The 21006-nt window shown below is 53.6% G+C and overlaps 1 protein-coding gene across 1 annotated transcript in view; it reads right to left on the minus strand.

Moving 5' to 3' along the window:
- The window catches only part of LOC136021548 (heparan sulfate glucosamine 3-O-sulfotransferase 3A1-like), a 31994-nt gene extending 20300 nt beyond the window's left edge, over positions 1 to 11694 (minus strand). Inside the window, exon 1 of the mRNA XM_065693870.1 lies at positions 11060 to 11694. Coding sequence (XP_065549942.1) covers positions 11060 to 11637 — 578 coding nt within the window. The 5' untranslated portion in view covers positions 11638 to 11694. The remainder of the gene's footprint in view (positions 1 to 11059) is intronic.
- Positions 11695 to 21006: the final 9312 nt, after the last annotated feature.

Here is a 21006-nt window from a genome sequence, read left to right on the forward strand (position 1 = left end):
AGAGAAGCACTGATTTCTTCCTCCCATCTCTGTTTTGGGGCAGGCTGGAAGGGAGGGCAATGAACGCTGGATTCCACTGTCCTAAACCCCCTGAACAGTCCGGCTGCAGGGATGGGAGCACCAGAAACAGGGACACATCCAGGCATCAGCTGTGAGCCAGCAGTTTGCTGTCACTCGGCCAAACAACCCAACTGCAATTAGGAAGCAAGGAGCAGATAAAGCTGTAAACCTCCAGCGCGCAGCCCCCCTGAATCCCACAGCTCACTGACCCTGCTGCATCGTGCCAGGGAGGCAGCAGGTCCCCATGATGCGACAGAGGACCCAAACCCCCACGCAGGCAGGGCAGAGCTCAACCTGTCCAAGTGCCAAAAGAAGCAGTTCCAGCGCCTCATCCGGCTTCGCTGCCGGGGCTGACCCTGACCCGAGGCACTGGAGCCGGTCAAACTCAATTAAAGGCTGTGCACAGCATCTGGGTCAGGCCGTGCGGTCCTTCCCCTGCACCGGCCCCTTCGGAGGCTCCCGGGATAACCGCTTGCGTGTCCTGCTGAAGTCTTTCTTTCTGGGGCTCTTCCAAAGGATTTACTGCTGCTGGGAGGGAGGGCGGCAGAGGCAAGAGCAGGCGGAGCGGCATCAGGACTCGCTATGAAGGCAGCTCTGGGGCTGAGCGGGGATCACACCCCCGTGCATAGGGAAACACTGAATCCTCGTGTGATTCTGTGCCCGACCCTCTGCACGTCCTCTGCATCTGCCTGTGGTCAGAGCAAACGCAGCCCAGGGAGGGTGATGCTGGAGAGGTCCTGCTCATCACCAACTGCAGGAAAGCCAAGTCCCAGCACCCCCAGATGCACCTTTAGCAATGACCTTAATATTTTGCAAGTGAGCTCATGAGCATAACCCCATTTCACAGATGGGGAAACTGAGGCACAGGACAGAACCGGCCCTTGCTCACCACCACTCAGCCAGGCAGAGTCCCCGAGAGCTCAGCTCTCACCTCAGGAGTACAACAAAATCCCATCTCCTGCCCTAAGGAGGGTCCAGCCTGAGCCAGACCCTGCTACACTTGGGACCAGTGAGGCAAGAACTGGCCAGTTCAAACAAGGAGCATCTGGGCAAGAAACAACTTGGTGTTTGGTGCAAGGCATTTAATGTCCAGACATCTGTACCTTCACCTCTTCGAAATGGAGAGGTTGCTCCTGGCAATCTGGCATTGCTGTCTCCTTGAAAAGCCAAGTGTTGGCAGCAAGTTTTCCAGCCAGCTCTGTGCTCCAATCTCCAGCCTGCCCCACTCCAGCTCCCCAGACACCTGCTGCTTTGCAATGACCTCCTGCTCCAGAACGCAGGAGCAGACAGTGCAGCCATCCCCCCTGCATCTCTCCCGAGGCACATATCACCCTCCAGCCACTCACACCCATGGATGGGCTGTAATTGTATGTGCTTGCTCAGAAGCCTCCAGCAGCCCTTTAAACCCAGGCAGCTTCAGACGGGGCAGAGGAGCAGGACTCACACCCTCCATACGGGCAGCAAAACCCTCCAGCACATGAGCAGAAATGAGCAGCCTGACCTTAAACCACTCCACATGTTTGCAAAGCACACATCAGCCCACGGGGCCGGGTCACTGCCAGTCCCTGCCTCCTGCCACTGCGCACAGGGAGCAGCCTCAGGTACCACAGAAGCACATAAACCTGAAGGGATGCTCTAGGAAGTCCAGCTGTGCTCAACCAGCTCCCAGTAGTCTGGAAGTGGTAAGAGGTGTCTTTCTTTTGTCCTTTGCATCTGGTATGGACTAACACAGTTACACACGCACGTCCAGGCTCTTCAACACAAGAGCTGATGGGGTGGAAGTGTTTGATGGTCACTTGTACTGAAATTACCCAGATCATGAGTGCAAACTGCAGTGCTCCCTTCCTCGCCATCCACCGCTGGCCATTCAGTGCCAACTGGCAACTTCCCTTCCAGGAATTACATTTCTAACCAAGTAACACCAATTATATTATCCCAGTAACAGTTATGGAAGATAACCCATCAGCCCCCTGACCCATGAGCTCATTCCTATGCCAGCAGCAGGCACAAACCCCTGGTCCCCGCAGCCAAGGTTTGGGGGCTCCCTCAGCGGGTCCCTCATGCTTAACAGCTCTGGGTTCATCCTTCTTTGCTAAGCACTCCTAGAGCCCTTTTAGAGCCCTTTAGCCAAAAGCCTCCCATGGCAGCCAGTTTCACAACTGAATCTCACACTGTTGGAAAAAGTCTCTATTTCTGCTGCTTTCCAAGCTGCTGCTGATAGTACAGATGGAGACACAAGAGGGATGGCTGCTGCCTTCTCAACCACCCCCTGAAAACTTTAGCAGAGCCCATGAGCTCCTTTTACAGTGCATGGCCACTGGATAATACAGCACATGAGTGCAGGGGAGGAGAAAACGTAACATGAACAGTGAGCACCCAAGGAGATAAGAGATGCAAGCAAGTGGACTTGCAGACACAGCATAGCTCAGCAGTGCAGGAGGGCAGGACGACTGCACATGAGCTTTACCCCTGGCTGTGACATGCAGCTTTTGCACAGAGAAAAGCCCAAACCATTGTGCAGACCAGAAGAAACACCACTTCCCAGGCATTAAAAACCAACTGCCCCAAGCCACGTGGTGGGCCTCTGCCAGCAGCACGATGCCCAGCAGGTCCATGGATGGGGAACAAAGGCGACTGGAGCCAGTTGAAACTGCAGTTAATTTTTAGGGGCAGAGACTAGAATTACCTGAGCTGGAAGCCAGCCCAGGCACTGGGATTAGCACCTCCATCCTTGCGAGAGGAGTCAGGGGAACTTTCTATGACCTTCAGAGGAGCAGAGCAGCACCAGGTGGGATGCGGCTGATGGCAAGGGAAGCTCAGCACACACCAAACACCCACTGCTAATGCTTGTACCAGACAGCCTCCTTCCTACCACTGTTAGAGAGAATCAACAACAGCGTGGAACTAGGTGCCAAGAGGTCCCATGTGCTAAGCCTTGATCTAGGTGCTTTTCTGCCTGTTTCCCTACTGCTAGTGGAGCATCCGCCATTCTACCAATGCTACCACAGCCCGGCACTAACTCAGGGACCATCTGTCAGACCCAAACGGACAGCTATAAATACACAGAATGGGTTGGAAAGGACCTTAAGATCATCCAGTTCCAACCCCCTGCCATGGTTGGAACACCTCCTAACAGCATCATTTTGGAAAGTGAGAAACATCACAGCTGAGGCCACTGACACAGTGTTTGTGCCCCAAAGGAGAGCGATCTCCTCCACTTTTGGCTTTGGCACATCATACAGCCTCCTCCTGCCATCACAGCTTTTACCTATGCAAGTAACAGACTGTTAATGGCACAATACTAATTACAACCAGAGTAACCCTGTGCTCCTCCCATCCAGGGTTGGGATCCCTGCCATGGGCACAGGCCAATTAGGAGCAGGGAAAAGCCATACCTAGCTGCACCGGGAGGCTCAGGGTCCTCCCAAACACCTTTATATTGAGGCTTAAAGCAGAACTTGTCAAGGCACAACCTGGGGTCCAGCAATGTTTGAGACCAAAGGGATTTAAGAAGCAGGTTTCCAGATGGAAGAATGACTCCAGAGCCAACTAAGTCCAGATGCAAAATGGGGAAAGCACCATCTCCAGCTGGCACATTACAGGGACTCAGAGCACACCAGCGCTGTGGGATCACTGATCCTGGAGTGTGTATTTGGGGGGTCTCAGCTGAGCCAGGCCACCTCCTCAGGCTCTCTGCACACCAATTCTGGGCCATCGCATCTCCTCACCTTCCACTTACTAACCCTGTGCCAATGGGATCAAGACACAGAGCTTTCCCCAGGTGGGAAATCCAAGTTTCCTCACTTGTTTTACTTTGAGCTGGAACATGCCAACACTTGGGAATTTCTCCCTAAAAGAGGCTTCCCAAACAGACCACTTCAGACAGCGCAAACTGTTTAAATGGGATGCAGTACTCAACCTTGCAATAGAACACCACGAAAGCAGAATTGCAATGCGAACAACAAAGCGCAACACTCAAGAGCCCAGGGACGCACACGTGAGCACACACACACACAAACCATCACAGAAACACACAAGTCAAAACAATTGGATTTGATATTTTCCCATAAAAGGCTTCCCTGGAGAGCATGGGCTGCAGGAGGGAGCCCTTTTCCAAGGGGCGACGTCAGAACGGATCAGCCTCGCTCCTTGAGACTTCCAGCACAAAAGGAAACCTCCAGAGAGATAGAAATAAATAAATAGCCAGCTTCCCATCGGGATGCTGCACTTAGAGCCTGAAGATCACAGCAGGATCCTGCTGAAGCTGCTGTGTTGGCATCTGCAACCTGCATGGGTTTGTGCAAGAAAGGTGTCCGGAAGCTTGGAGTGGGATTTTCCTATGTGGTGGTTGGACACGGCTGCTCAGCTGTGGGGAAAACAACCCCATGAGGTTTCCAATGCTCCCCTGGGGCAGCGACGGGAAGCTTCTCTGTCTCCCAATGGAGATGCACCTGGCAGCAGGCTGGAGCTTGGGGGAGTTTGAGCAGGGTTCTTCCCATCTCTGCAACAGATGGTGCTGCAGCAGAAAGAGCACCTTACGAGCCTCCTCACTTCCAGGAAGCAAGAGGGATGCTCTTGCCATGCACGAAGGGAACTAGTGATTTCTTCTGCTCAGAGATCCCCTTCTGCAGAGTCACATCATTCGAGGAAAGAAACACCACTTCCTTGAGCAACTCTATTCATATTCCCACTGAAGGCACTGTTCTACTCACATACCCCCCCCGGGGGAGCCCTAAGGGCTCAGGAGAGCATAGGCTGGAGGTAAACATGTTGAATTCCAGACCATGGAAAACTGGATCTCCTAGGAGGTTGGTGACACAGGAGACACGCAGAGACACTGGGACACTGTCACTATCCACAGGATGGTCCCGATCCTACAGACTTTGCATGCACAGCCCCACTGACCACACAGGGCTTTGTAATGGGGTAAGACCCCGGTACCCAGCTCCAGCAACACAACTTTAACTGCAACCTAATCCACTTCCCTTCCATAATACCCCCAAGTAATGACAATGTGCCAGGATTTATGGCCACAACAACCTCCCCTGTTCCCCCTCGCCAGTCTCTGCTGTTTGCCTGTGAAAGCAGTTTGGGTTACCTCCGTATTCTCCAGGGGAAAAGCATAGTTAGCAGCTCAGGAGCTTTAATGCCTGCATCAGTGAGGGGGCTCACAGGGGGCTATTCTCAGGTTGTCTGATCACTTGTTGCTTGCTCTGAACCCTTTGGAAAGGCACCAACTCCCTCCCCACCTCCCCAGACCTAACTGCTCTTATTATAGACTACAAAAGGTCGGGCGAAACCCTAGCTCGGCTGCAGTGAACAGACGTACTGGTGGTGATGGTGTGGGCAGAGCATGGCCTCAGTCCCCAGACCCGATGGAATTGCTCCCTGAAGGCAGCAGGGCCGATGGCAGGACAGGCTGCATGCATAGGTGGGGGTCTGCAAGGTCCAACCTTAAAGTGGGACAAGTGGTTTAAGAGGGATGAATCTGCTGCTGCTCTGAAGAGTATCATAATCTTTGCCATAAATGGGCTCTCAGCAGCTGGAGCTTTGTGCTGCTTTTCATGGGACCTGGCTCTGAATTCAACTGACAAGATCTTGGACAGTCGAGGCCATATTTTGAACATTGCTCAGCACCAGCAGGCAGAGCCCAGTTTCCCAGCACCCCAGAGCCAGGCAGAGCCATAGGGTGGATGAGGAAGGTGCTGATCTTCTCCAGCCACCTGGGCCCCAAGGACCAGGGCATGAAGCAGTACTGAAGAGGAGGATGTGGTCTACAGACTTCTGAACCACCCTGGTATATCCCTGTGCAGACAAGAGGGTCTGTTAAGAGTCCAATACACATATAAGTTTTGATGCTTTCTATTAGAAGTGGGGTAGACATCTGCTTATACACCAACTCGGGAGCTTACCCCATCATAAGGAACGGACATGAACCCTGGATATGAACTCCTCCATTAACAGAAAACAGAAGCAATACATATAGATGCAAAATGCTTAAAAGAACCAACAAAAATAATAACCCTTTGGGGTTTATTTAAGGAGGGGAAAGAGCCTAGACAAAGCTCTTTGCAGTTAGGTATTGCTGGACATGCCTGGACAGTGCCATCCATTAGGTGTGCCCACTGGATGGCACTCCACAAGAGGACAGTAAGCCAAGGCTGTGCCAAGGCTGTGCCAAGGCTGCAGGACCTCTGCCAGCAGCTCTGATGGGGTTCACCTGCTATAGGTGTTATTTAACCCATAGCATAGCCTGGCAAGCTCAGACTCCACACATCTCCTCACGTCTAGGTTGGAGAGAGGTGCTAGAGTCACATCCCTGCAGCATGGGGCAGTGACTCCTCTCCCACTTCACCGACGGGTGAACAGGCACACTAAGACATCTTTGTTATAATGCCTTGGAGTATCAGAGTCCAGATCACGCACAAAGGCAGCAGCAAAGCACATGAGCACCAGAATCGGTCACTGTCTTTATAACAGACTCGATGACCCCAGCCCTGATCGCATCAGCATTTTCAGTGACCTCCTCCTCACCCGTGCTCTTCCCCAGGAAGGAAAGGTCCACTCAACCACCCATAAACCCACCTCATCCTCCATCCCCAGTAACTCCTTGGCCAGAAGACCCATGCTCCCCAACCAGTTGACACACACTCCCCTGTCTTTGTGCCTATCTCCACCTCTTGTTTAGAGTGAATTACCCATGCTTTGGGGCCAACACCATCTTTTGTTCCCTTTTTACACAGCACCTGGCACCATGAGCTCAGCATGGGAGGTATCTGATTACACAGCTAATAAATAAACAAGGACCTTGATCCTCTTCAGCATGTGCCTGTCCAAGGCTGCAATTTCCCAAGAAACTGTTGCAGGCTGTGCTTGATGCTGTTTGCAATTCAGACGTGTTTAGGAGATGAGGAGCAGGCGCTGCTAAACCAGACCTTCCTACAAGCAGATGCGCACACAGCAGGGAGCAGAAAACCCAGACCAGCTCAACTCCATGCCCAACGGCACAATCCATGTCCTGGGTCGGGCACACGCGGCCCGTTGGCTGGTGTTTCTTGCAGTGGCTGCAAGGATGGCTGAAGAAAGGCCGGGGAGAAGATCAACTCAAAGCAACTACTGCTACAGCATCTCCCTCACACAGAGGGGTTTGCAACAAGGTCTTTCCTCCTGATGGCCATCCAGTCCTGCTCCACCTCTCAGGAATGGTACTCGCTCCCCTGAAGTCTCTCCTGGCATTATCCGCACACCTATGCTCCCAGCCTCACTTCTATGCTTACAAAGCACTCACAGCCTGTGCTGCTGAATTAGTGACCACAAAACTCTGGGACCGGAGCAGCCCGATTCCTCCATCCCCAGGGCTCTGATTTCACCATGATTTGAGGCACAGAGGATGGGATACAGCTGCTAACAGCTGCTGTAAGCACATCCCGAAACAAACCCCCTTCTCTCCCATCCCATCTCTTCAGCAACCGAGACGTTCTCTGTTCCCTTTGACTCAGAAACATCAGCGGCTGCCTGGATTAGAAAGAAAAAGCCTTGGAGCAAAATCCCAAGAGGACAGTAATTAGGAGACAGAACTCCCCAGCTCTGGAAGCATCAGGGAGGAGCGATACTTAAACTCCCAACCTGACGGAGTAACTTTGAATCATCTTTCATCTTCCCCTGGATGGGGTGTAATCTAATGACATTAGCTTGGCTTCGCTCTAGTGAAATTGGCATCGGTGCTACAGAGCCAGGGAGATTAAACCATATGAAATAAATGTTCCTGGGGTGACTGACAGGATAATGACATTCCAACAGGCAGCTCAATCAGTGCGAGACTAACAAAGGATCAGAGGGAACCAGCCAGGCTCGCAATATCGCTTGCAAATACAGATTCTGGTTTTAATCCAGACATTTCTTTTACTTGATTGGCTTAGCCCCTATTCTTGGGAGTTTTCCTCAGGCTGTATATAGCCGTATTGGGGTGGGGGATGGCAGTTGAACTCTATTAAAACCCATGCTCACCTGCTATTGAACCCTGTTAGCTCAATAGCCTTGTTCAGGGCTGGAGCGGAGGTTTCTGTGCTGGGAAGTCAATGCGAGCATTGTGGGCTGCTCCCTCCCTCTTTTTGTCCCTGTATGAAGGGAGGACTTGCGAGCCTGAAACTGGGAAAGCAGCTTTCGGCACACAGCTTCCCTTGGTACCCAAACGCATGGCCGGAGGTGTCGCACTTACCAAATTCAATCACTCAGCTTGGGTTTTCATAAACTCAGGCTCTGCAGGACGACTGCCTCCTCACCCAGGCATAGCTCCGGCTGTAAGAGCCGAGCAATTACGCTACTTGATTCAACAGAGTGGTTTCGTGCCTTGTGTGGCACAGCAGTAAGTGACAGGACCTCCACGTGAGTGCCTTTGAGCCACAGCCCTATAGGTACCACATCAAACCAGCCGCGTCGGGAGCATCATCCTGCTCCTGCGGCCACAGCTCAGCTGCATTGATCCACCCTCACACCATATGACAAGTAGCTGTTACTGGAGCTGCTCTTTGTTTCCAGGAGGAACCGGGGTCCCGCTCGTGCCACTCTGCTATAGTCCTGATGTGGCATCCCTCTGACAGCCCATAGTGACGATGGCATTGACCATTGCCCGTGAAGGCTGGCTGGCTCTTCTCCATCTGCATCCCACAGCACTGCAAACAGCCAGGAGCTTTTTGTTCCCTGGGACAGGGCGCTCACTGCCTGCGCCGGCTTCCTGCGGGCGCTGAAAGCAAACCCAAGTGTTTATACCTTGTAATGATGCTGTTTAGTCTGACTGCTGGGAAACAGAACTGCACGTGAAACCTAAGCCTCTGATGTCAAAGATAAGAAATCAGGACCCCTGGCAAACATCTGGCCATTTCCCCGCCACTGAACCCTCAGCAAAGATTGCAGTAAACCCATGGACAGACACAGAAATGAGCATTTCTAACAGGCTGGTAACTGGTTACCAGCGGGCTGACACCACAGCGCTGCCATCGCGCCGGGACTCTGTGTGTTAGTAAAGATTACTCATACAAGCAAAGCCAGCAAGATTAGGTCTCAAAGGAATAAGCCCATACAAAGAATTCACTGTACCTCAGGCTCCACAGGGCTAATAAAACTAAAATAAAGTGATGAAATTCAGTACATCAAATACCAGAGCAAACAAACTGCGGCAATTAATGGGAGAGCTCACGTACCGCACGCTAAGGCATAACGATTACACAAACAGCGCGCAGGGCAGCACCTCGAATGAGGAAGAACAGCAAGATCCAGACCAAACCCCTGGAAAACTTGAATCCCCTGTACTATGTACAGGGTACATAGCACCCCATGTACTATGCCCTAAACGCCTGTGGCTCCTCCCCTGTCTAGGTCTGTGCTCCTCGCTCAGGCAGTTCCCAGAAGCGGGTCTATCCCACTGCCATCTGCTCAAGGCTTGCAGAGCATCTTTGATAAATGAGCTTTCCCTCATCCCCACCATCCATTTCAGCCGATGCCACCCCAAAGCCGCGCGTTTATTTTTCAAAGCCAAGGCTTGATTAAAGTCCCTGAGGTTTCCCAGCTCCGGTTTGAAACGTTTCCTCCCCGATACAGGGTCAGCGCGTGGAAACGGGAGAGGCGCGCGCTAAAAATACCGCTCTGTAGACAGCTTCAGCCCACACGAAAGGAATTCTTTCCCTCTCAAAGAGCCCACACTGCTGCCTGCAAAATCCCGGCGTGTTCCTGACACTGCCGGATACACAAGGAAGCTCATCGCTTCCACGTGTTAAACCTTTCACATAAACACTCGGACCATCAGTACTATCCTACTCCACATTCTAACACTGAGCCAAAACCAGCCTAATAGCTGGGGTTAACGCAAGAGTAAAACAAGCTCTGAGAGTACCTAAATCCTCTCCTTTTTTGCTTGTTCATTCAAGAAAGCCACAAACACAGAAAAAGGCAGTTTTGCCCCCACCCTAACCAATCCTTTCCATCGGAATCTGCTCCTCTATTAGCTTTAACACACACAAGGAAAACATCTAAACAATACGAATGAGAATCCTGCCCCTTGGCTTTAACATTTACCATCTTGTATTAAAGGGGATACCTTTCATTTGGTTTAATGAAACACTAATTCATTGAAAGAACCACCCCATCTACCTCTTTGCTATTGCTTAGGCAAGGCTGGGCTCCTGGAACTGTTTTTGGTTACTCATTACTGGGGCTGCTGGAACATTTGCACAGGGAATAGGGCTTTTCTGCACACTGAATATGGGAAAGCTGCTGCTACCAGGCTGGGAGCTGCAGGAGGCAAGGAGAAGATGCTTTGCAAGGGGAGTCAGGATGAGCCACAGGCTTTGCAAAGCCCCATCTCTGAGAAAAGCTGGGGAGCAGCAAGATGCTGGGGGGGGGGGGGGGGGGGGGGGTCTGTGCTCCTCCGGGGGGGATTTAGCTCTGCCTCAGCATCTCCATGCAGTCCCCAGGGTGATGGGGCACCCACTGCTCTTCCCCTTGCCCGGTTTCCCCCCATGAAGAGAGCACGCAGGGCTGCAAGGGGGCACCCCCGAAGCAGGAGGGCTGTGGGGGAAGAGGGCTGGGAAGGGATTAGAGGATGGGGTGGAGGGGAGCAGGGAGGAGGTGTGGGGTAGAAAGGGGGACTGAAGGATTTGGGATCAGGGATGGGAGAAGCGGTGGAGAAAGGGGCTGGGGGAAGAGCGCCTGGGAAACGGGGATCTGGGAAGCAGAGACGGGGACTGGGGTAAGCGAGGCTGGGGAGTGAGGCAGGACCGTCGGGGTGGGGCTGGGGAGCAGGGACGAGGCTTCGGGGCGCAGCGATGGGGCAGGGGCGGAGGAGGATTTGGAGCAGCGGAGCTGTGGGTCCGGGAGCCGCGGTCCGGCAGCCGCGGACCGGTAGCGGAGGGTACCCGCGGCCAGCGGGGGGCACTGCCGGCTCGGCCATAGCCCCGGCCCGGCCCCGCCGCGGAGCCGCCGCCCGCCCCAGCCCGTCCCGTACCTGTACCAGGCGAGTCCCCGCTCGTAGTTGCGGTCGAAGAAGTGGGGCTCGGCGCCGACGGCGCGGACGTCGGGGTGCACCCGCAGGAACTCCAGCAGCGCCCGCGTCCCCCCCTTCTTCACGCCGATGATGATGGCCTGCGGCAGCCGCTTCGAGCCCTCGCCCAGCAGCAGCGTCAGGGAGCCGGCCGTGCCCGCCGCGCTGCCCCCGCCGCCGCCGCCAGAGCCGCCCGCCCGGCTCCCGCCGCCCCCGGCCGGCACCTCCTCGCCCGGCGCCGCCTCCTGCCGCCGCCGCCGCTGCTGCTTGAGCCGCTGCAGGAGCCGCTTCCGCCTCGCCGCCGCCGCCTGCCAGGGGGGCAGCTCGGCCGAGCCCCCCAGGTACCCTCCGCCGCCGCCTTCCTCTTCCTCCGAGGCGGCACCGGCGGCGATGATGGGTCCGGGCAGGGTCTGGCAGCGGTCGGCCAAGCAGTAGAAGACGTAGAGGGACATGAGGAGGGAGCAGAGCATCACCAGGAACTTCTTGAAGATGCTGCGGGGCAGCGGCTCGGCGGCGGGGGCAGCCGCCGCGCTCACGGCCATGCTACCCCGAGGCGGCGGCCGGGCGCCCTGGCCATGCTCCGCGGCCGCCCCCCGGCGCGGCCGTTCCGCGCAGCGCTCCGCGGTGGCGGGGGGCTGCGCGCTGCCGCATCCCCAGCGCGGGGGACACGCGGCGGCGGCGCTTCAGGGGGGCATCCCCCGTTGGGGGGGGGGGGGAGCAGGCAACGGGACCGGGGGGAGGCAACGGGACCGGGGGAACCGCTGCCGCTGCTGCGGGGCTCGGTGCGGGGCTCCCACGTGCCGGCCGCCGCGGCAAACTTCGGCGGAGACATCGCCGGGCGCGGGGCGGGACCGGGGCGGGGGCAGAGCCGGGGGCGGGGGGGGGGGCGGCCCCGCTGGGAGCCGCTGCCTGGCCGCTGAGGTCGGAGCGGGGTGCGGGTTCGTCCCGGAGGGGTGCGGGGCTCTACCGGGGGGTTAAGTGGGATCCGGAGGCTGGAGCTGAAGGGTGCCCGGGGGATAGAGGGGTGTAGGTGTGTGCCGGGGGGTGCCCCGGAGATTAAGGGGTACCCATGGGCTGTCCCTGGGGATAGAGAGATTCCCCGGGGCTGTTTTGGGGCATGGAGGGTTGCGGAGCTGTCCTGGGGTGTGCGGCAGTGCCGCGGAGGCTGTTCCGGGCGACAGAGGGATGCGGGGCTGCACGAGGGGATGTCCCACAGGCGGTCCTGCGGGGTATAGGGGTACCCTGAGGCTGTCCCGGGGGGTAGAAGGATGCGGGGATGTCTGGAGGGTGCCCCGGAGACTGTTCCGGGCGACAGAGGGATGCGGGGCTGTCCCATGGGGCAGAGAGGAGATCTCTGCTCTCTACAGCTTCTCTCTAGATGCTGCCTGACTTCCCAGGCTCACCGGACTCCTCTGTGAAGCCTGTGCAGGCGATGAGACCGCGGTGTCCATCTGAGCACCCTCTGTCCACCTTTCCGTCTGTCCACACAGTTTTGAACCACTCCCCGCCCATCCCTCTGGTACCTGAACACCAGTTCCTGATTTACCTGGTGATAAATCCGCACCTTCACACAGAACAGTCCCCCTAAAAACCAGCACAACCGCTGACATGGGTGTTAAATACACTTGCAGTGTTACAGCCAACAGTTGCACCAAGCACAGTACCGAGTACAGCACAGAAAGCCCTGAAACAGGACTTTTCCCCCGTCACTTGAACACATTACCCCATGGCCGGCTGCAGAATCTGGCCCACAGTTGGTAGGAAATATCTACAAACACAACAGGATATTGCTCTCACAATTTGCTCTCCTCCTTTGAGAGTACATCAAATGTGGAAAACGCTATCAGCGTCATGCCTCGGCTGCCCCATTCTCAGGGCTTCATTATTTCATTGCCTGTGGGAACGTCCTTTTAATCTGAAATATTTGTCATAGAACATAGAATCTTTAAACAAACTTGTGCATGAAACACTTGACTTAGGTCTCTTTTTTCTCCTTGCTGTTTGGGGTGGACCAAGCTGAGGAATTAAACTTCCACTACTTGGGAATAAAGCTGATGTAGCCACAAATTATTCAATGCAAAGGGGGGGGGGGGAATTGCTATGAATAATAATCAGCCATCTGCAGAGCTGGCTGGCTAATAAAAATGTGTTTCCAAATAGTAAACAGGCCAAAATTAATAACAAATGTTATGTGCAGTGAATTATTCTATTAGATCTTCTCCCAACTTTATGACATTTTTCTTCTCTAAGCGTAGCAACTTATCTGGAATAGATGGATTTCCAAATCCATACCCACCCCAGCTGCAACGCTGCCAGATCACTTTATCTCACATTGATGAGTGTAATTCCAGCTCGGTGTGTTTGGTGACTTCAAGATACTGTAGCATTGCAGGTATTTCAATGCTTCAACATGTAAGTAGATGCCTGGTGTGGTTTACAAAAGGCTATAAGCAGGTTAGGCCCCTAACACCTCTAGGCAACTACTTACATCATTAGGAGCCTAAATGCCTTTATAAATCTGTGCTCTGATCCGCAGCTCATTGAAGGCAATGAAAAGACTTTGCTGACATCAATGGGCTTTGGAGTGGGCCCTGTAGAAGGAGCACGATCAATGCAAAGTGCTTTGACTTCTTTATGCTGCTTATTACGATACTTTTTTTCCTAGACACTTAGAACAATGCTGCATTTTCTGTTTGAATAAATGGTCATTTCAAGCAGAGAAAACAAGAAAAGAGAAGTGAAATCAGTGTGAAAGGGTGCAGGGGGGTGATGTGTGTGGAACTGCTGCGATCGCATCGCAGCACTCACGTTCGCTGCCTTCTTTTCCTGGAAATCCTGGTGAGAATCTCAGTTTTCCTTTAAAAAGTCACTAGTTGCCTAGGGAAAATATGACCAGAGTCTATTTAAAAAGTTTTGGTGTCTAGAAAGCAGTAAAGCTAAATATAGCTGTATTTAAAACAGCCCCATGATATTTAAGGCAATGCTGTGATTTGTTTCAGAACCTGACTCATCGTTTCTGCCTGCTGGGGCTGAAGGCACCGGTGGCTGCAGCAGCCAGGAGCAGCTCTCCGGAAGGAAGGTCTCTTACCTGGGAGAAAGGGCAATAAAACAGTGAATAGTTTCAGCCCTCCGTGCCCTGTATTGCTGAGGGCTCTGCCCGTACAGCTGCAAACATGAGATTCCATGAGCAGACTGGTTTTGTCCTTATTTTTAGGTGAGTTTCAGTACAAAGAGTGTTTGGTGAGCACTGTACTATAAAGCCAGAAAAATTGGGTGGCTGACGTCATGACATCCTCCAGTTCTGGGAATTTACACCTCTTACCTGTTTTAGCAAAAAATAGCCCTTTCTCAGGGATAACGCGGAGGGGGCTTATAATGACTTAAAGGCTTGGAGCAAAAGACGCTTTCCATTTCACTCAGCCTCTTACGCATCTGGCTTAACATTTTGAGTGCAGCCTCTTTCTTTCCCCGCTGTGTTGGTTGATCTACCTATCCCAAAGCCTTTCCTATACCCCACCACAGACACCAGCATCCCCTGGCAGCAGCGGGGTGGTGGGATCCTGAGGATCCAGGGATGCTCCACTGTGGGCCTGCAATGACCCTCCCTGTGGGCTGGCGGGCAATGGTGAGTGCATCCATCCCAGCTTGCAGGGCTGTGCATTGTGCCCATGACTCCCAGCTCCCTGGCACCAGCCTCACTGCTGGCATGGGCTCATGGGGATGGTCCTGGCAGGCTCACCCCCATGGTCCTGTTCGCACTTGTTCCTTACCTTGCTTGGCTGTTCCTTTCTCCTTTTATCTATTTATTGTTTCAGTGCTTGCTCCCCTCCTGCCTCCCCCCGAGGAATGTTCTGCTGCACAAGTCATTCCTGGGGCTACTTCCAATAGCAAGTGGGGCTCTTCTCCCAGCACAGTAGTGCCAAAATCCCCCTCCACCACCAACAGCAGCTCATTAGAAACAGAATAGAATCATAGAATGGTTTGGGTTGGAAAGGACCTGAAGATCATCCCTGCCATGGGCAGAGACACCTTGTAGTGGAAGGAACAGCTTGCTCCAAGCCCCTGTGTCCAACCTGGCCTTGAGCACTGCCAGGGATGGGGCAGCCACAGCTTCTCTGGGCACCCTGTGCCAGCGCCTCAGCACCCTCACAGGGAAGAACTTCTTCCTTATACCTAACCTAAATCTCCTCTGTTTAAGTTTGAAGCCAAGCAAGGTTTTGTATTCCAAATGGGCTACTGTGGGATTCCCTTCTTTTGGGATCCCTGCATGGGACACCGAGGAGACAGACCTGCGCAGCAGGAGAGTCCTTCTGCAAGTGAGTCTGCAAAAGCTTAGAATCAGCAACCCAGATGCTGTCCCTTTGGCAAACAAGAGCTGAAGACTTTGCTTCCACCATCTGATACCTCCAGGTGCTCCTGCACAATTGGGGAAAGGGAAGGTTTCCAGTTCGGATGCCTCCTGCATGCTCGGCCTGCACCAGTCCCACTGGGACCGCTGTAGTTTTTCCTCTTCCCAGTGACCCGCAGCACAGATGGGATCAGGGGTTAAACTGGGAGTATGGAGCAAAAGGGACCGGGGAGCCCGAGGCTAGCACAGCTTAACAAGTGATTATAAGGTCTGAAGGCAAAGGGAACCGCTGCCTGTCAGGAAGCTGCTGCCGAAGAAAACATCCCATTGTACCCGGGAGATGGAGTATGGGACAGAGGAGAGAGAAACAGATTGATAACCGAGGGGCGATGTGACCCCGCATGGGCTCCTACAACAAAAGCCCCTTCATCTAAAATGAATAGGAACAATAGCTAATGGGGACAGGCCAGCGGCAGCCGGGATCTGAGAGCCCAGAGGAGAGGGAGGAGTCAATGGCGAGTCCTGTTTTACCCAAATCCTCTATTGATCTCGGTAATCTCCTGGGCTTTCCCCCCCTTGAAATCACACAGGAAGTTCAAGGACTTTATGCCTTCAGATTGTAGGGACATGCATTGTCCTGGAGAGCCATTGGGATGGGCAGCCAGCGAGGTGTGGTTTGGGGCAGGATGATGGGGAGTGCTCCAGTGTGGAGCCAGGGATGAGCCACTGCTGTCACCTGGGCAGCGCTGGGGTAGATGGTGGCCTTGTCCTGGTGCTCTCTGGCTCCCAGGTGGGTTCTGGCTTCACTTATGGGGCAGGGCACAGGGATGCACAGAGCCTGGCACTGGGAGGTCCCAGCCAGATACTCCCATGTGTTAATAAAGGGATTGTGATCGTTCCCTGATGGGATCTGCAGAGCCCTCATCAGACGCAGCATGCGCTGAGGGTGCACAGGGCAGTGGTGGAGCCATATGAGCACTGGGAATGGGAGCTGCATCCCCATGGAGCATCACCCTGGCGGCTGAGCAGGTAGAGGTGAGTGCTGGAGGTGTGTTGGAGAGCTGAGCAGCATCTCCAGTGCTGGGAGTTTTGTTACAAGCCCTCCTGAAACACTGAGCCATAGACATTAGAAATGTTGGGACTGGATTTTTCTTTTGGTTTTAATACATAGAGAGATATTTGGAGAATGGGAATATCCACAGGGAATGTCATATAAAGCCTATAGAAAAAGTTTTGAGGCAGTATATTCAGCCTGCACCCCCTCAACCTGACAAAATGACTTGGCCTGCGGCAGAATACACAATGCCTGCTCCTCAAATGCAAACAGACCTGTGAGCAACAAGAGGATGAAATCTTAGTCCTGCTTTGGCTGAGGCAGGAGGCAATGTATCCCTGTGCCTGATGTCAGGCCATGGCACTCTGTCCACCTTGTACCTGATACCTCCTGCCCTGCGGGGATGGAGAATGGGCCAACTTGATTAGAGAGCTGGCACAAGATGTGAGGACATCTGGGAAGCCTCGGATCGGGAGCATGAATTAATAAGAAGCAGTAAGAGGAGGAGACTGAATGGGATCCAAAGCCCCGATGGAGCTGCCAGCCATGGCTGCTGCAGGCAGGGTCCTGATTTCTGGATCTGCCCTTCCCAGCGTGGCCAGCACATTCAGGGTGATGCCTCTGCCATAAAGGAGGGGAGAGCACAGCCTGGAGCACAGCGCTTTGTCATGCACAATATCATCTGGGGGCAAAAGGGCTGATTTTCAATGATCCCTGTTTGTCCTTCCCCGAGATATATGGGCTGATGATTTATCTGGAGGGCCTCTGCAGCTTGTTAATGCTCAGCCTCCCGTGAAAGCAGCTGCATCAGTGTATCCCAAAGACTGGAATGGGCTAAGGACCCTCCAGGGCCAGCGGGACCGATCACACTCTTCAGGGCAGCCACAGCTCCCAGTTGTGGTTCTGGTGACCTACCACTGCTTCAGGGTGCTGTGCTGGTGGGACAGGCTGGGAGGCAACGGAGCCATGCCGGGCGAATGCAGCAGCATTGGTGCTTCTCTGGGATGCTCAGCTTGGCATCTGCACTGGCACCACATCTGCTGGACTCCTCAGTCATCTAAACCACACAAGGCACATGGGATATGTTGCAGCCACGAACAGTGTACCCCAGGGGCAAGCAGCCACCCATCCTGTGCAGAAAGGAAGCTGCTTGCACCATGACAATGGCTGCAGCCCCCCCTGGTGCACCCCAAGAGCAGGCAAAGAGCCCCTTTACACCAGGCAGGCTGGTACCAGGGTGGCATAGTGAGAGTCACTTGGCTGCAAAGGGCTGTGAGCCTGAAGAGCAAATGCATGGAGTGGTCTGAGAGCTACCTTGTGGGGTGGTACATTGAGGGAACTGAATGAGGAGGCCAGCTCTCATCTTGGCTTTTATCAGATAGAGAAAGGAATCAGGTCATTCTGCATTGGCTGGAATGACATCCACCCCTTCCCAGGTGGCAAGAGGCTGTGGAAAGCGATGGATTTCCATCTGGAGAGGACAGGCAGTAGAGACGGGGATGCACCATGCTCAGCCCAAATCCATACACAGGAAAGAGGCACACCTGAAGCGACCTGTTCCACCCAAAGAGTGCTGATGCATCATCATCCATGGAAAAATCACTCTTGGAGTAATCCATCACAAGGCGCATCCTGAGAATGACACGATGCCCTGTCTATACATCCACGCCTGCAGTGCTGGGTGCGCTGTGCGGACATCCCAAACAGCAGGTTCATTAGCTGGGCTGGCAAACGGGAATGATGAACACCTCCCCAGCATTCCCAATGGTCCTCAGCCACTGCAGGCAAATATTTACAAGAGCTCTCCAAGGGAAAGCCATAAACTGCTCCCTGCTATAGCTTTCTGAGGATCACTCCAGACAGCTATATTAGCTGGAACATGAAGTAGTTACACTCCTGCTGCTCTCCCAGTGCTTTTGAAACAGATACTTGTCTCTTTTATTACCTTTGTTTGAGTCTCGTTTTATTTGTGTGCTGTGTGCTTCATTGTGCTGGGTTTGATACAGTTGTGACTGGCTACAGGGTGGAACAACAGTAAATACCTTCCGGGCCTTTTCTGCTTGTTAATATTATTCTCCACTTCTAAAGAAGTGCCAAGCCAGACAATGAAAACAATACAGGGAAAATTAAACCCTAAATCTGCATTTATGGTTCTATATTAAATACCCGGGGAGGGCTGGTTTGAACTGTGCAGAACTTCTTTCTGTTAAAAATGTGCTTTTGGGGAAATAGGTGTGTTTTGTAGAGGAAGGTTTCGCTTTGATCTAGCTATCTACCTCCATCTATACATCTATAGCGTATCTCTTCTGGGCGAGGTTTTCTCAGTCCAGGATGGCCATATCGGCCAGAGAAAACAACCCCAAGAACCAGAGTGGGGGACAAGGTGGAGATGGGAGCTGTCCATGCTCACATCCTGGTTCACTTTGCTCCTCATGAGAGAGCGTACAAAGCCTCGGCTCTCTGCAAAGGCTTAACTGAGCAGCTCTGAAGGTAAGGACAGTCTTTTAATGGACTTCATTGGATATCAGGCAATGCTTGGAGAGCATAGTGGACTGAATTGGGCTCCCAAAGGGCTGGGACAGGTCAACAGTGCTGGACAGAAGAGCCAGAAACCCACTGACAAAGGGCTGGGTGTAAAGTTCATGAGCTCCTCCCTTCACAGCAAGGGATAACTCCTCCTTTGTACAGCAACAGTACATGTAGGTGTTGAAAGTGGAGGCACCAATCTGAGCCTCATAGTTTGCTCTTTCCATATGATCCCTTTGGAACATCCCACCTCCGCTCAGGAGGGCTGAAACCACAGCCGGAAGCAACCGGTCCAGTGACGAGACCTGAGTCCAGAGCCCCATGGTGCTAAACACTGAGCCCTGTGGTGTAACCAACAGGTAGAGAAGGGCAATGATGCACCCCTGCAAGCCAGCAGATCCTGAAGGGCTGCCAAGGGAAAGAACACAGGCTCTGCCCCTCTTCCTGGGATACCCTGCACTGCTGCTGCCGCTCCCCATACTGGCTGAGCAGAGCTGGTGACAGCTCTGCATACTGGCTTTGCTGGGCTGAAGAGAGCACTTTAAAAGGAAGCAAAGCAGTAACACAGCATTGGTTCCTGCTGGAACAGGGATTGAGAGATGCGCATTCCTGCCTTGTATGGGAAAACTGGCCTGCTTGCATCACCCCAGGAGTTTGGGCTGAATACTGTATTCTTAGCATCCCATCCTCAGACAGCCCGTGCTCCTGCTAGGCGATGCTAAGACCTGCTGCCAGCTCCAAGGCGGTTGTGCATCAGCAGTGGATGAAGTCACGCCTGGATAACCCACTGAGGCTTCGGGATGGGGCTGGATGATGGCTGAGCAGCGGCAGCGGCTGCGCTAAACCCACCAGGAAAATCCTGGGATGGGGAAAATCTGCCCTGTTATGTGTTTGGCAGCATATCTGCACCCACCTGCTGTGGTGTTTACTGGGATTCACACCCACTCATGGATAAGCCCCATTGCCCCACAGGGATAAGGTCTGGATACAACCGGAGCAGGATGCGACTCATGACCCGATAGCTTTCCCCCAACCAGCAAGTGCATCCCAGGCACCGGAGGGGTTTGGAAGCAATCCCAGGACTGAGCTTTTGACAAGTTGGGAGCACAGCATCCCAGTGTCATTTTAGGCCTAATTTGCATGTAGAGCACGGCGCCGAGTGTGTAATTACTGAGCTGCGCAGGCAGTCGTCAGCTCGGCTGTTTCAAAACATGGTCTCTAGTGCTTCACAAAACATAAGCACAGACCTTTCCCTAATGCAGCTGTGTGTGAGGTTCGGCAAAGAGAAGTGGAGGGGTTGGATGGAGGCAGGTCCACCCAACCAGCCCCAGCTGGACATACCCAAGGAAACATGGTCACCTCTTCTACATAGGGAAGAAGGCTGAGACAAGGTCAGGTTAGTCTGCACATGCTGATAGCCAGTAAAGGCTCTTCTTGGTTTCCATATCTGCCATGCACTAACCAGAGATGTCATTTCTCAGCCCCCCAGACCTCAGGATCCTCCTTCCCACTATCTCTACTCCCTTTCTGGCCTCCATGTTCACCCATGAGCCCTTCCTTCCCTCCTGGGACCTGTCATCTGCAGCAAGATTTTGGGAGGGCTCAGTCACTACTGAAGGTGGAAAAAGCTCAGCCTTGAGATTCCCCTTCTTTTTTCCCGGATTAAGGTATCCAGAGAGATGAAGAAGGAAAAATCAAGCTCAGGATTCAGTGTGTGTGTGTGCAAAGGGATACTCTTGTCTGCCTATAAGCGTTTGCCTTGAATGCATGCACAGGATAGCGGCTGGAGGTGTGAGCACGCACGTGGCTGTGGGGGGCATCTGCATGTGTGCAATGTGCAAGCTCTACGCATCTGCATGTCATGCATATTTTTCGCTCAGGGTGTTTCTTCACAGGTTTCTCCGCATGGATGTTTGCAGAAGGGCTTCATATGTGTTATTGAAGACACACGTATGTGTAGATGGGTGTCCCATGCTGACAGAC

Source organism: Lathamus discolor, chromosome 13 (assembly GCF_037157495.1).
Source record: "Lathamus discolor isolate bLatDis1 chromosome 13, bLatDis1.hap1, whole genome shotgun sequence".
NCBI classification, from domain to species: domain Eukaryota; kingdom Metazoa; phylum Chordata; class Aves; order Psittaciformes; family Psittacidae; genus Lathamus; species Lathamus discolor.